Source organism: Jaculus jaculus, chromosome 20, assembly GCF_020740685.1.
Source record: "Jaculus jaculus isolate mJacJac1 chromosome 20, mJacJac1.mat.Y.cur, whole genome shotgun sequence".
NCBI lineage: Eukaryota > Metazoa > Chordata > Mammalia > Rodentia > Dipodidae > Jaculus > Jaculus jaculus.
In genome coordinates this window covers 4,615,860-4,630,777 of record NC_059121.1, presented here as the reverse complement: position 1 = coordinate 4,630,777, position 14,918 = coordinate 4,615,860, and the positions used below count along the sequence as shown (strand labels likewise).

The 14,918-nt window shown below is 49.2% G+C and overlaps 1 protein-coding gene across 1 annotated transcript; it reads right to left on the bottom strand.

Annotated features, from left to right (window-relative positions):
- Nucleotides 1-691: 691 nt before the first annotated feature.
- Ccnb1 (cyclin B1) lies at nucleotides 692-13,775 on the bottom strand. The gene is made up of 9 exons (XM_045139040.1): nucleotides 13,613-13,775; nucleotides 12,908-13,072; nucleotides 12,641-12,793; nucleotides 9,260-9,442; nucleotides 5,586-5,744; nucleotides 5,146-5,382; nucleotides 4,420-4,560; nucleotides 3,008-3,118; nucleotides 692-1,931 (listed from the first exon to the last, which is right to left on the bottom strand). The coding sequence occupies exons 1-9, from the start codon at nucleotides 13,631-13,633 to the stop codon at nucleotides 1,824-1,826; spliced, it is 1,278 nt and encodes a 425-aa protein (XP_044994975.1). The 5' UTR covers nucleotides 13,634-13,775; the 3' UTR covers nucleotides 692-1,823.
- Between the last annotated feature and the right edge of the window lie 1,143 nt (nucleotides 13,776-14,918).

The window sequence follows — 14,918 nt, the reverse complement described above, 5'->3', positions numbered from 1 at the left end:
CCTCTGTCTCCTGAGTGCTGGGATTAAACCTGTGTGCCATCATGCCCAGCAATTTATTGATTTTTTTTTTTTAAATAAAAAGGTTGTGGGCTGTAGAGATGGCTTAGTGGTCAAGGCGCTTACCTGAAAAGTCAAAGGACCCAGGTTCAACTCCCCAGGATCCACGTAAGACAGATGCACAAAGGGGTAGGATTGCCATGAATTAGAGGCCACCCTGAGACTACAGAGTGAATTCCAGGTCAGCCTACCTCGAAAAACCAAAAAAAAAAAAAAGCAGCCACTCTATTGGGCTTAACAACAATAAAATGCACACATTCTCAGTTCAAATGGCTTTTTTTTTTGAGACAGGGTCTTATTTTAGCCCAGGGTGACCTGGTATTCATCTTGTAGCCCAGACCAGCTTCAAACTCATGGACACCCTCTTACCCTAGCCTCTAGAATGCTGGCACGAGCCCTCATGCCTGGCTCAGAATTTTTTCCATTCTTTCCCAGGTAGGATCTCTCTCTAGTCCAGGCTGACCTGGAATTCACTACATCGTCTCAGGCTGGCCTCAGTCAAACTCAGGGCGCTCCTACCCCAGCCTCCCCAGACAGAGCTGTGAGTCAAGCTGTGCCTGGTGATAAAACTTCAGTTCCCACATGGGAAAACATTAAACACAGAAACAGTGAGAAGGGCAAAGGAGACATCAGAAAAGCTTAACACATTGACAAGAATTTATTTAATTTGACATCAGAAGCATAAGTTAAAACAGCAAATAGGATTTTTCTTTTGCCAGTTGAATTCACAAAGACCTGATTGTATCTTCCATTTCAACAAAGACGCAGAGACGGGAGCTGGCTACATTAAGCAAGTCATCTGGCTTAATCAGAACTTAATTCTCAGCTTTTAGGAAAATTACTACTATACAGAAAGCCAAACACAGTACCATTGTGTACAAGTGCAGTCAGTAGAGGAATGGTTGAATACATCATATACTATGAAATGGGATTCACAGAAGCCAGCCTATACAGGCTAAAGCAGCATTCTTCACAAAATGAACCCAGTAAGAACGCTCTCGCCAAGAACTGCATCTACATATAGGATGCGGCCTCACCTGTTGTTCTCCAAGTAGAGGAGACTGGGAATGATGGAGGGGCTGGGGTTTGAACTCATGAGCCAGGCATGGTGGTGCACACCTTTAATCCCAGCACTTGGGAGGCCTGGGAATCAGGAGGATCGCTGTGAGTCCACTCACCCTGATACTAATGAACACATACCCTGTAAGTTATTTCGAGCGTCCATTTTTCCTAGCCAAAACACCAAATAAATACAGACGATAAGAACAGAGTTTAGAATGCCAAATTATTTTCAGTGTGAAAGGTTTAAAAAGTTGGTAGTTTTGAGGCAGTGGTTGAAGGGCCAACCACCACAGGAAGGACTAGAAAAGAAGAAGTAGGGACAAGATAGGGACTTTAAAAAACAGCAACAGGCAGAGAAACTTCCAAGGTGTCTTGGCACACACGCGGTGTGCCCCATGGAATTCAGTGTGCCCACCGTGTCAAATTAAAAGTCAAGGGACAGAAGAGGAGGACCAAGTCCTCGGCACAGGTCACAGTTATATACATTAGTGAACGGTAAGCTGAAAGCGGTTTCAACAGAACATTTCCCACTGTCTTTTTAAGACAGCGTTTAGGTTAGCCTGGAAAAGGTAAAGCAAATGAGTTCAGCTGTGAGTAAAAAGAGGCACAATCTTTATTGAAAAGCAAGTAAACATGGTACAGTATGTACAGGTGGCTGGCACATGGTGCCAATTGTATTTGCAGATCTGGCATTCCTTTGCAGGTTACACCTTAGCCACAGCCCTGGCCAGGTCCTGGACGAGGGTAGAATTCAGCTGGGGTAAAGTGCTGATCCTGGCGAGTCTGGACTCGGAGTATTTCTTCTTGATGGTCTAAGAGAGAGAGAGAGAGAGCGCGCTGCTTAGAGAACACAAACCCCTGCGCGTGGGGAGGCCGCTCGCGTGTTCAAGGGGCTGGTTGGCGGGTTCCGCTGCCCAGCACCGGAAAGCCAGATGCACAATGCGGGTGCACGCAAAAGGCCCTTCCTGCACTCACTCGCTCCTCTCTGAAGTCAGAACCATCAACACAAGACACACATAAAACAAAAAGAGCTGGTGTGGCGGCAGGGAGGGCAGTTCAAGGTTATCCTCTGTTGTGTAGTGAATCCTAGACCAGCCCCGACTACGTAAGACCCTGTCTCAAAAACCCAAAGATTGGGCTGGAGAGAAATTTTGCAGTTAAGGCCCGTGCCTGTGAAGCCTAACAACCCAGGCCGGCTTCTGATTCCCCAAGTACCCACGCAAGCCAGATGCACAAGGCAGCACATGCGTCTGGAGTTCATCTGCAGTGCTAAGTGCCCTGGTGCACCCATTCATTGTCTCTCTCTCTCTCTCAGATAAATAAAATATTAGCCAAGTGTGGTGGCACACGCCTTTAATCCCAGCACTCGGGAGGCAAAGGAAGGAAGACCGCCATGAGTTCAAGACCACCCTGAGACTACAGGTTGAATTCCAGGTAAGTGTGGGCTAGAGTGATATTCTACCTGGGGGAAAAAAAAATAACAAAACAAAAAACACCAAAGGATAAATGAAAAAGTTCTAACAACGCCTTGAGGTTGAAGGCACAGTTCAGCGGTGCAGAGAGTGGTGGTGTCTCTTTTCCCAAGTAACTCAAGAGGCCGGGGGCAAGAGGGCTGCTTGATCCCAAGATTCTAGCACTAGGGAGCAGAGAGAGGAAGATCACCATTTGAGTTCAAGACCAGCTTGAGACTACATAGTGAATTCCAGGTCAACCTTGCATAGAGCCCAATGCTGGGGGATGGTCGGGACAGACCACAAAAATAATAAATAGGTAAGTAAATAAAAGACTAAACCAAGAAAACCAATAGCACCTTAAAAGAGAAACTTCTGTTATAGCATGAGGGCTGGGTTTCTCTTTCCATCCCAGTGTGACGCCTTGACTGACTCACCATGTGCTTTGTGAGTCCGTTGTTCACCATGACGATGTTCTTGGCCAGGTGCTGCATGACGGGGAGGAGCGCCTCCTCGGTGTAGGACAGGTGGTGCTGCAGAGTCGGCGTCTAGGACACAGAAGTTAGCAGCGCGTCAGTGGTGTTCACAAACGTCCCGGGGGCGAGGGGCATAAGCACTTCTCCGTGTTCACACCCTATGTTGGCATAAGCACTTCTCCGTGTTCACACCCTATGTTAACGCTGCCCTCACTTCTGGTACACAGAAAGCCGAAGAAGTCATTCTGCATGCAGTTCAATGGGAGAGAGAGAAATGACCAGTAACACTGCAAGCCTTATAATTGTCCAGCCAGGCCAAATGAGCCAACTGGTGCAATAGTGGCACGTCTGTCACGGTGGAAACCAACTGCCCTTTAATTGGACTGGAGGCCCACTCCATGGGAGGGAATACATCCCTGATACTGAAAACTTATGTATGACAGGGGTAGTCATGAGCCCTAGGGGTGTAACATCTGCTGATATCTGGAAAAATGTATATACTATGCTTATCAAACTGCCCAGTAAGCACTTCTGTTAATGTTCACTTTTTTTTTAAAAAAGTACTGTATTATTTATTCATTTCTTTCTTAATTCTTGTTTACTTTTATTTATTTATTTGAGAGCAACAGACAGAGAGGGAGAGAGAAAGAGAGAGAATGGGCACGCCAGGGCCTCCAGCCACTGCAAATGAACTCCAGACACATGTGCCCCCTCATGCATCTGGCTAACGTGGGTCCTGGGGAATCGAGCCTCAAACCGGGGTCCTTCGGCTTCACAGGCAAGCGCTTAACCGCTAAGCCATCTCTCCAGCCCAATGTTCACTTTTGGTAGAGATTTTTCTCTTTTCAGAGGGCAGTGACTTTGGGATGACCCAGAAGGCATCATGGTGCTGGAAAGAAGCGACCGCAGTGCTTAGTACTGCAATATCTCTATCACACCTTCCAAGGCTCAGAATCTAATGCAGAAGAGGTGGCGGAAAGAATGTAAGAGCCAAAGGAAGGTTAGGACTCCTTACAACGTGCTCCTCCAGACACAAAATGGCCTGGATCTCCATGACCTCACAGTGCCTGACACTACCTACACAAGACCATCGTAAGAGGAGGAAAAGATCATGACATCAAAATAAAGAGAGACTGATTGAGATGGGGAGGGGATATGATGGAGAGTGGAGTTTCAAAGGGGAAAGTGGGGAGAGGGAGGGCATTACCATGAGATATTGTTTATAATCAGCTGTTCTGCCTGTCTCAAAGGTGTATCTTTGTCTTCAAAGACCTGATCAGGTCAAGGAGCCGTGTCACACACAGGAGGAGGACAGGCTTAGGAACTTGCCAAGGGTCATACTCAGAGGCCGCTCGCCACGTGAGGGGGCTTACCCAGTCACCGTTGTCCAGAATTTTCAGGGCCAGGCAGAAAGCTCCTGCCGCAATCCGAGAAGGAGGAAAGTGCACCATGTCGTAGTCCAGCATAGTCAGTTCCATCAGGTATTTGGCCAAAGTGTGTTGCTCAACATCGACCTGGAACAAAAGCCAGTCACCGAGCCTCTCCCACAGAGCTTGACTTTGACAGCAGCTCGCATGACCCTATCCCTGACTGCAAATCTTCTAGTGCCATTACCCAGGGTCACGTCAACAAGCAACCTGACTGGAAATAAACATCATCTGTATCTCTCTCTCTCTTTTTTTAAGCCTTTTGGGGTTAGGGTCTCACTCTAGTCCAGGCTGACGTTGAATTCACTATGTAGTCTCAGGGTGGCCTCAAACTCACAATGATCCTCCTGCCTCTGGCTGCAAGTTCGGGGATTAAAGGCGTGAGCCACCACACCTGGCTTTGTATCCTTCTCTTATGTAAGTTAGGTAGTTAATATATGTCAGCACCAGAACTCTCAACCACACCAGTAAGTCTGTACCAGAGCTGGAGAGATGGCTTAGCGGTTAAGGCATTTGCCTGTGAAGCTGAAGGACTCAGGTTCAAGTCCCCAGGACCCACATGCATAAGGGGTGCATGTGTCTGGAGTTTGTTTGCAGTGGCTAGAGGCCCTGGTGTGCCCATTCTCTCTCTCTGCTTGCAAATAAATAAAATATTGAAACAAAAGAGTGCACCTCTCCAATTTTCGATGCTCTGCGAAGGAAGTGGAGGGGCAGAGGACGGCCCAGACCAAAGTTCAGGGCCCTTAGAATCTTCATTTCCATCTGTCTGATTTGGTGCTTCGTGTAGGTGTTGCTGGTGACAAAGGCAAAGTCACCGATCTCTGGTGGATACATCTCTTCGTATTTGCTCGCAATGAACATAGCAGTGACTCCGACCAGCTGCAGCATCTTCTTGGGCACACAGCTGTTCTGCAGAGGGAATTTCCCTTGGGTGAGTAGCTGATAGCTGAATGGAGGGAGCTAAAAGACAACTCCACAGTAACAGCTCAACTAGAGGTAACGGGGGAGCCTTGCCCAGTCTCCAGACACGCACGCACGCGCACGCACGCATTCTCTCCCCGGTCCCGCCAGGCCCCGGCGGGGAGAGCTCTCGCGCGGCGACCCGAGCGCACCTGCATGAAGCGGTCGATGATGGACACGGTCATGTACATGGTCTCCGGCAGCAGCCGAAACTTCATCTGGACCTGCACCAGCCAGTCGATCAGAATGGCCCGCATGCCCCCGGTGACTTCTCGACCCAGGAGGTATTTGGGTCGAACCGACTGCTCTTCCTAGAAAAGAAATGCCAGTCACCCTCAGAGCAGGTGGCTAACAATGGACACGTCAGGGGCGTTCAGTCTCTCCAAGTTTTGAGTTCAGGGACTCACATGGTCACTGTAAGAAGCTTCACCCGTGAGGAAGAAAGCAACGTTTCCGTGACAGTGCTCACGCTACGACACCTCGCTATGGCTGCGGGCTCATGTCCCAGACAGAAAGAGCACTCCCGTCTTCTCACTGAACACTAATACCAGCAGCTGAGCGTGTCACGTTGACTGGTGTAAACCCCCCAAGCCAACCCAGCCAAACAGAAAGCCACTAAACCATCCACGACATGCAATCTTCTCAAGTTACAACACAGTCTTGAGAAGTATTACCAAGCTGGGCGTGGTGGCGCACACCTTTAATCCCAGAACTCAGCACAGGCTGGAGGACTGCTGTAAGTTCGAGGCCAGCCTGAGACCACACTGGGAATCCCACGTCAGCCTGGGAGACCCTACATTGACCCCCCACCAAAAAAAAGTATTACCAAGAAGGCACAAGAAATGGAAAGCGGCAGGCTGGACTACTGGGCATGTTCTTGCAGGAGAATCCCACAGAAAACAGGTGCTCACAGGACAGGGCAAGGGGTGAGGTGAGGGTGAAGACCGAGGGGTCAAAGGCATCTGCCTGCACAGCCTGCTAGCCCGGGTTCAACCCCCCCCACCCACTCAAGGAAGCAAGATGCAAGAAGTGGTGTAAGCACCTGGGGTTTATTTACAGCGGCAAAAGGCTCAGGTAAGATTGCCACGAGTTCAAGGTCAACCTGGGCTACCGTGAGCCTCTGCCTTGGGGGGAAAAATATCTAAAGCAAAAGCAAAAATTAAAAAGGACAAGGCAGGTGCTGGAGAGGTTAAGACCTGGGAAGGCTTAGGACCCAGGTTCAATTCCCGAGTACCCATGTAAGCCAGATGCACAAGGTGGTACAGTTATCTGGAGTTCATTTGCAGTGGCATGCCCATTCTCTCCCTCTCTCAAATATTTTTCTTTTTTTTTTTTTAAAAAAAAAGGACATGGCAACTGGGCATGGTGGCACAGACTTTTAATTTCAGCACTTGAGGAGGCAGAGGTAGGAAGACCACGTTGAGTTTGAGGCCAGCCTGGGACTACAGAGTGAGTTCCAAGCCAGCCTGGGTCACAGCGAGACCCTACCTGAAAAACACACACACACACACACACACACACACACACACACACACAAACACACACACGAAAAAGCAAGGAATGAAGAGAGCCCTGCTGACATGGAAGGCAGCTGGGAGACAACCGGCCCAACCCGGTTACACAAGGTCCAGCACCCGTCCCCGCAGGGAAGATAGCACACCTGATAAGCACAAAAGCCTTGTCCTGTTTTAAGAGGTGAAAGGGAAAAATAGCAGTAACACAAAGCTTTGCAAGTGGGCTAAAGTTAAACCAAGAACGTTCATTTCTGAGTTATTTCCTTTTGGGTAGAAAGAACACTTTCCCCAACAATCACATACACACTGACCCAAAATGGACTGTGTTGGGGTCAATCAGTCTTTGAGCCATTTTCTACATCCTATCTAGTTTCCAAAGACATCAATGGTTTAGTGTGTTTATTTAATGTTTGAGAAGAATTTTAAAGTGTAATGTCAAGAAATGCTACTGTCATTTTTTTCTTAGAGAAGCTTCTCTTTTCATATGGCAGTGACCACTGGGATGAAACAAGTCACCATGGTGCTGGGAAGAAGTGACAGGAATGCTCAGCACTGAAACATGTCTATCAATCACACCTTCCAAGGCTCAGGATCCACTGCGGGAGAGGCGGCAGAAAGAATATAAGAGCCACTGGGCGTGGTGGCACACGCCTTTAAACCCAGCACTCAGGAGGTAGAGGATCTCCGTGAGTTCAAGACTACTCTGAGACTCCATAGCGATTTCCAGGTCAGCCTGGGCTAGGTGAAGTAAGACCCTACCTTGAAAAACCAAAATAAATAAAATTACTAATAATAATGTAAGAGGCAAAGGAAGGACAGGACTCCTTACAATGCACTCTTCCAAACACAAAATGGCCTGGGTACCCATGACCTCACAGTGCCTGACACTACCTGCACGAGACCCTCATAACAGGAGAGAATATGATGAAAGGTGGATTTGGGAAGGGAAAGCAGGGGAGGGAATGGAATTATCATTATCATGGTTTGTCTGTTATGGAAATTGTCAAAACAAATGCTGCCTCTAACCTGGAATTACTATATTCTGCTATATTCTGGATCGAAAGGTGGTTTTTTTTTGGTTTTTCGAGGTAGAGTCTTACTCGAGCTCAGGCTGACCTGGAATTCACTATGCAGTTTCAGGGTGGCCTTGAACTCATGGCAATCCTATCTTTGCCTCCTGAGTGCTGGGATTAAAAGGCATGCGCCGGCAACCGCCCGTTTTTTCTCCGGTCTCTATGTCCTGGCGCGCAATCCGGCTCCATCGCCCCTTCCGTGAGGCTGCGTGAGAGAATGTGAAGTAGAGAGGCAGAGAGCAGGCCCAGACTGACGAGGGGATTGCTGCGCTTCGTCTTACAGCCCTGTGATGCGGAGATGGGAGTCGGAGCGCTTGGTGCGCTTGGCTGTGTGGATGTGGACCCTTGGGGGAGCCTGAGTATGAATATGCGCCGGTAAAGGAACAATACTCTTGATTTATGTGGAAGATGATTATGAAATACACAGGAAAGGCATAAAGTCAAAAAGATGTTTTTCTTAAAAGTCATTGGTTGAATTTAATTGATCAAGATTGTGAAGATTTATGTAAGCTGCTGTCCTGAAAACCCAGGCCTGGCCCATAGTCACAGCAACCAGTCAGCTGCCCTCCTGTGCCAGAAGGAGGTGAGAACCCAGGCGAAACAGCCATGATCCACCCTCTGTGAGCAAGTGGTTCATGCCTACTGCTCATTTGTCTCACTTAATAAACGTCCCTTTTTCTAAAAAAAAAAAAAAAAAAAAAAAAAAAAAAAAAAGGCATGCGCCATCACACCTGACTTTTTTTTTTTTTTTTTTTTTGAGGTAGGGTTTCACTCTAGCTCAGGCTGACCTAGAACGCTCTCTTGTCTCAGGGTGGCCTTGAACTCACAGTGAGCCTCCCTCCTCTGCCTGAGACTAAAGGTGCATGCCACCATGCCCAGTATTTTGGTCAGAAAGTATCTTTTAAAAAAATAAAAAAGATAAAGAGGCAGAAAGAGAGAATGGGCACACCAGGATTTGGAGCCACTGCAAATGAACTCCAGACACATGCGCCCCCTTGTGCATCTAGCTAATGTGGGTCCTGGGGAATCGAGCCTCAAACTGGGGTCCTCAGGCTTCACAGGCAAACGCTTAACCACTAAGCCATCCCTCCAGCCCCAGAAAGTATCTTTAATATGCCAGACATGGTATGGTGCCTGCCTGTGATCCCAGCACTAGGAAGGACATAAGACAAAACCAGGGTCTTCCATGAAGCCAGGCTAACTCTAGAAGAGCAGAGAGGAAGGAAGGAGGACACCAACCTCCAGCTGCCGCAGGTAGGCGTAGACGTCCTTCACGTACTCGCTGCAGAGGTTTGGGTCCGCTCCGTCCTCTGCGTCCACGTCACTCACCGCGAGAATCACATCAGAGAAAGCCTGACACAGGTACTCCTCGGCCGGGGCACACCCAGATGTCTCCATCGGGCTTGGAGACGGAGCGTCCACCTGGAGACAGAGACCGTGAAATCACAGCTAGGAAGAGCGCACGCTGCAGTGTGGGAAGGAAACTCAATTGGTATCGCCAACTCGAGAACCCACGGGAGCCGAGCGTGGTGGTGGCGCACGTCTTTAATCCCAGCACTCAGGAGGACCACCATGAGTATGAGGCCACCCTGAGCCAGAGCAAGACCCTACCTACAGAAAAAAAAGCTTGACAGCCTGGATTGAGACCCAAGTACTCAACTAAAGGCAGATACACAAAGTGGTGTATGCATCTGGAGTTTAATTTGCAGTGGCTGCAGCAAGAGGCTCTGGCATGCCCATTCGCTCTATCTCATTCATTCACAAATTAAATAAACTATTCTAAACAGATACAATTCATGTCCTTAAAGGAACAGTATCTTCACATTTTTTCTGGGGCTGGAGAGATAGCTTAATATTTAAGGCGCTTTCCTGCAAAGCCTTGTGACACTGGTTCAATTCCCCAGGAACCACGTGAAGCCAGATGCAGTGGTGCGCACATCTGGAGTTCTTTTGCAGTAGCTAGAGGCCCTGGCGCACTCATTCCTTATGTGTCTCTCTTCTCTCTGCTTGCATGTGGATTAATTTAAAAAATTTATTTTTCAAGCCAGGCATGGTGGTGCACACCTTTATTCCCAGCACTCAGGAGGCAGAGGTAGGAGGACTGCCGTGAGTTCAAGCCACCCTGAGAATACAGAGTGAATTCCAGGTCAGCCTAGACTAGAGTGAAACCTTACCTTGAAAATAAAATTTTTCTGAAGGGCTGGGCATGGTGGTGCATGTCTTTAATCCCAGCACTCAGGAGGCAGAGGTAAGAGGATTGCTGTGAGTTCAAGGCCACCCTGAGACTCCATAGTGAATCCCAGGTCAGCCTGGGCTAGACTGAGACCCTACCTTGGGGAAAAATATATATTTATTTATTTAGAGGGCTGGAGCCATGGCTTAGCGGTTAAGGCACATGCACCTGCAGTTCACTTGCAGTGGCTGGAGGCCCTGGCATGCCCATAGTCTCCAAATAAATAAATAAGCTGGATGTGGGTGCACATGCCTTTAATCCCAGTACTTGGGAGGCAGAGGTAGGCGAATTGCTGAGTTTGAGGCCATCGTGAGAATTAATGAATTCCAGATCAGCCTGGCCTAGAAGGGAGACCTTACCTCAAAAAAACTGAAAAATAAAATTCCTTTTTAGCAGGTGTGGAGGTGCACACCTTTAATCCCAGCATGGGGAGGCAGACGTAGGAGGATCACTGTGCATTCAAGTCCAGCCCGAGACTAAATTCCCAGGCCAGCCTGGGCCAGAGCAAGACAAGGACGGGTGTGTGTGACAGCCTCCTGTCCCTGAACACAAACTCCAGGAGCGAGGGCCTCCTTGTGCGTCTGGCTTTGTGTGGGTACCGGGGAACTGACCCTGGCCACCAGACTTCTCAAGCTCGTGGCTTTAACCACTGAGATGTCTCTCTAGCCCATCTTCAGATTTTTCAAACTCTTTAGGAAGTGATTAGTATCAAAAGCAAAATGCCAAGTTAGAATAAGCCAGTTTAAAGCCATTAAAACCTAAATGCTAATAGGTAAGAAAGAGGCAAACCCATATTCTCCACTTCTCTCCAGTGGAAATTGATTGGTAAGGAAGCTGTTTATCAACATCATGTGAAGCTTATCCAAACTAATGGCAAGTCTCCATCAGTCTGTTTCAAAACACAATTCCTTCTTACTCCTCAGGTGAAGGGAAGTTCTGCACTGACTATTAGAGTTCACACCCCCTTCAAGTCAAACTAACTCTGCTGGGAACTGCATGGCCATCAAGGAGGCCCTGAATTTAGACAAAATAAGTAAGGGGAAGTTAAGGGAAACTTCGGGTGTAGATGAATGCTCGCCTTCAATTCTCTTGCCTCAGACTCCCAAGTGCTTAGGATTACAGGCTTGCATCACCATAGCTAGTTAAGATCTGGTAATAATAAAAAGTTCTTGAGCCAGGCATGGTGGCGCATGCCTTTAGTACCTGCACTTGGGAGACAGAAATAGGAAGACTGCCATGAGTTCGAGTTCAGCATGAGAGTACATAGTGAATTCCAGGTCAGTCTGGGATGAAGTGAGACCCTTCCTTGAAACACCATACCAAAGCAAACAAAAAAGGTTCTCAAGGCCTTGGTATTCTGGCAGATTCAAGCCGGGCGGGCCTCATGCATGCCAACAAGTTCTCCAACAAAGGACCACAACATATCCAGCAGCCAAGTTCCTGGTTTTTGAAGCTAAGTGTTGATTTTTCTTATCTCTCTCTGAAAAGGTACATTTTCCCCCCTTTTACTCCTTTCCAGTTTCATTAACTACTTACTAAAGATTGAACATATTGTTTCAATTACTCAATTATTCTGGAGTGTTTGCTTATACTTATCGAGTAAAAGAAACTTTGGTTCAAGAAGGTACTATTTAGCAGGGTGTGGTGTCACACACCTTTAATCCCAGCACTTGGGAGGCAGAGATAGGACTGCCTGGAGTTCAAGGCCACCCTGAGCCTACATAGTGAATTCCAGGTCAGCCTGAGCTAGAGTGAGACCCTACCTTGAAAAAACAAATAAAAACAAAAACATTAACAAAAAGGAAGCTAGTATTTAATGGTGGAAAGCAACTAAATGTGGACTCTGGGGATTGAACTCAAGTCCTCATGCTTGCAAGCTATGCACTTTACCAGCTGAGCTCTGTAGCCAGCCAAGAAGGCAATTAAAGCTATACCCCTATTAAACAACACGACTACTAACCAAGTAAACTCTAGCATATTTGTAAATAAAACATGATGAGGCAAGAATGTGCACGCCTTTAATCCCAGCACTCGAGAGGCAGGGGTAGGAGGACTGCCATGAGTTCGAGGCCACCCTGAGACTCCATAGTGAACTCCAGGTCAGCCTGGGCTAGAGTGAGACCCTACCTAGGGGGAAAAAATATATATGGTTAAGGCGCTTGTCAGTACCCACATAAAGCCAGATGCACAAAGTGGCACATGCATCTATCTGCTCGAGTATGCCATATGCACTGCCTGTCTCTGTTTTCTCCTTGCTTGTAAATTGGTGCTTGTGAGACCCTGCCTTAATAAATGTTCGTTATTATTATATATTCAAGCGCCATCCTATGCATCAGAATGAAATAAAGAGGAAACAGACTTTCAACGCGGTTAGAATTAAAGTTTACCACAATGGGTTCGGGCGAAAGTTTTTCATCCTTCACAGGTTCTGACTCAGGCTCAAGTTCAGGCTCCGGCTCCGGCTCACAGTCAGGAGCATTTTCCAGAGGTTTCAGCAGTTTTCTAGCTGCAACTTTCCCAGTTGCTGATGTTTTTGCTTCCTGCGGGTGGAACGGAGAGAAGAAACGGAGCGTTTCTGCAAACAGGCTCCCGGCTGGACGGTGCGCTCGCTTTGGGGGAGCGGGGAGAAGTCAGGAAGGCTCGGGCGGCTTTACCTTTTTCACAGGCACTCTGGCCTGTTCGCTGACTTTGTTCCCAATGTCCCCGAGAGCTGTCCTGGGTCTCAGCCCGGGCTTGGAGGCCGTGGCAGTGGCCAAGGGCACACGCTTGGCGCCGGCCATGCCGACTTTCGTCTTATTTTCGGCGCTAATTTTCGTGTTCTGAAAGGAAAACCCGTGGTCATCGGGAGAGCTGGTCTACAAGAGCCTGGGGCGGGGGAGGGGGGGGAGCGCTGGGGCGCCTCACTTTCATCCCAGACCAAACCCCAACCCCTCACCCCAGTCACCTAGCACCCCAACCTCCCCAAGGCCCAAAGCCAGCACCCCCCCCAAAATGTACAGGCACGGAAGACAGGAGGAAAACCTCACCCCGCAAGGCCCCCAGCCAGCCCCTCCCCCCCAGATGCACAGGAGACGTACATGAAATGTACAGGAAGTGAAATGTACACGTAAGGAGACAGAAGGAAAGCGTCCACGTCTAGGGGAAGGGCGGCGGGGGTCCCCTGCATCACTCTCTCAGCCGAGCGCCCATCCTCCCATCAGGAGGATCCCGGTCCGACCTGGCTCTCCATCAATCAACCACCCCGCCCGGGGCCACAGCTCGGTGCTGTCCCCGGGAGCCTCCCCCCCATCCGCCGACCTTCCCCTCCGCCACCATCCTGCGCGGCCGCCGCGACCCCGTCCCGCAGGCCCCCGCCTCACCCTGGTGACCCGGAGCGCCATGGCTCTCCGTCCTTCAGGGCAGCGGCTCGGCGGGTAGAAGCAGGAGGTCCGCCTCGCCGGAGCGCCCCGCAGAGCCGAACGCCGTCGCCGAGCAGAGCCAGGGGGAAGCGAGGAGCCAACAGCCGTTCCAACGCAGCACGCCGGGAGGAGCCGCGCTAGCTCGGGTTTAAACCCCGGCCCGCTCCCTCCTCATTGGTCCGTTCGTGGCACTCGCTCGCTTCCCATTGGCCGGACGTCCGTTCCCGCAGAATGCGTTTCCACGGCGATCCCGCGAGGACGTTCGCTGGGAAAGGGGCGGGAGGGGCGTGGCCAGGGCGAGGCTGCCGCCTGAGTTCTCGGAGCCGCCCGCTCCTCGCGAGATCTAGATCCGCGCATGCGCTCTGCGCACTGCGCCGCCTTCCCACCTGTGCAAGTTTGCGTGCGCTGCCCGGGCTAGTGTAAGGAGAATGATGTTGGGGGTGGGGGTGGGTCCGTCATTTTACAAAAAAAAAAAAAAAAAAAAGAAAGGAATTTCTGTTGTTGTTGCTTTGTTTTTCTCTTTTTTTGTTGTTGTTTTTCGAAGTAGGGTCTTGCTCTATCCCAGGCTGACCTGGAATTCACTATGTAGTCTCAGGCTGGTCTCGAACTCACGACCATCCTACTTCTGCCTCCCAAGTGCTCGGATTAAAAGGCGGGCGCCACAGGCTAAAAAGAGATTTTTGTTCTAGTCCTGTTTATTGCGACACAGTTTCCCCTGCCACTGTACTAGCAACACTTAAAAAAAAAGTTTCAATTTTACTTCTTGAATTTTTTTTTTTAATTTATTTGAGAAAGAGGCAGAGACAGAATGGGCGCGCCAGGGCCTCCAGCCACTGCAAACGAACTCCAGACGTGTGCGCCCCCTTGTGCATCTGGCTAACTTGGGTCCTGGAGAATGGAACCTGGGGCCTTTGGCTTTGCAGGCAAACGGGTTAACCGCCTAAGCCACCTTTCCAACCCAATATTTTTATTTTTATTTATTTATTTGAGAAAGAGGCAGATAGGGAGGGAGAGAACGGGTGCACCAAGGCCTCCAGCCACTACAAGCAAACTCCTGATGCACGTGCCACCCTGTGCATCTGGTTTATGTGGGCCCTGGGGAATTGAACGTGGTCCTTTGGCTTTGCAAGCAAGTGCCTTAACTGCTAATATTTATTTTTATTCATTTATTTATTACAGAGAGATAGAGAATGGGCATGCCAGGGCCTCCAGCCACTGCAAACGAACTCCAGACGCATGTGCCACCTTGTGCATCTGTCTTACATGA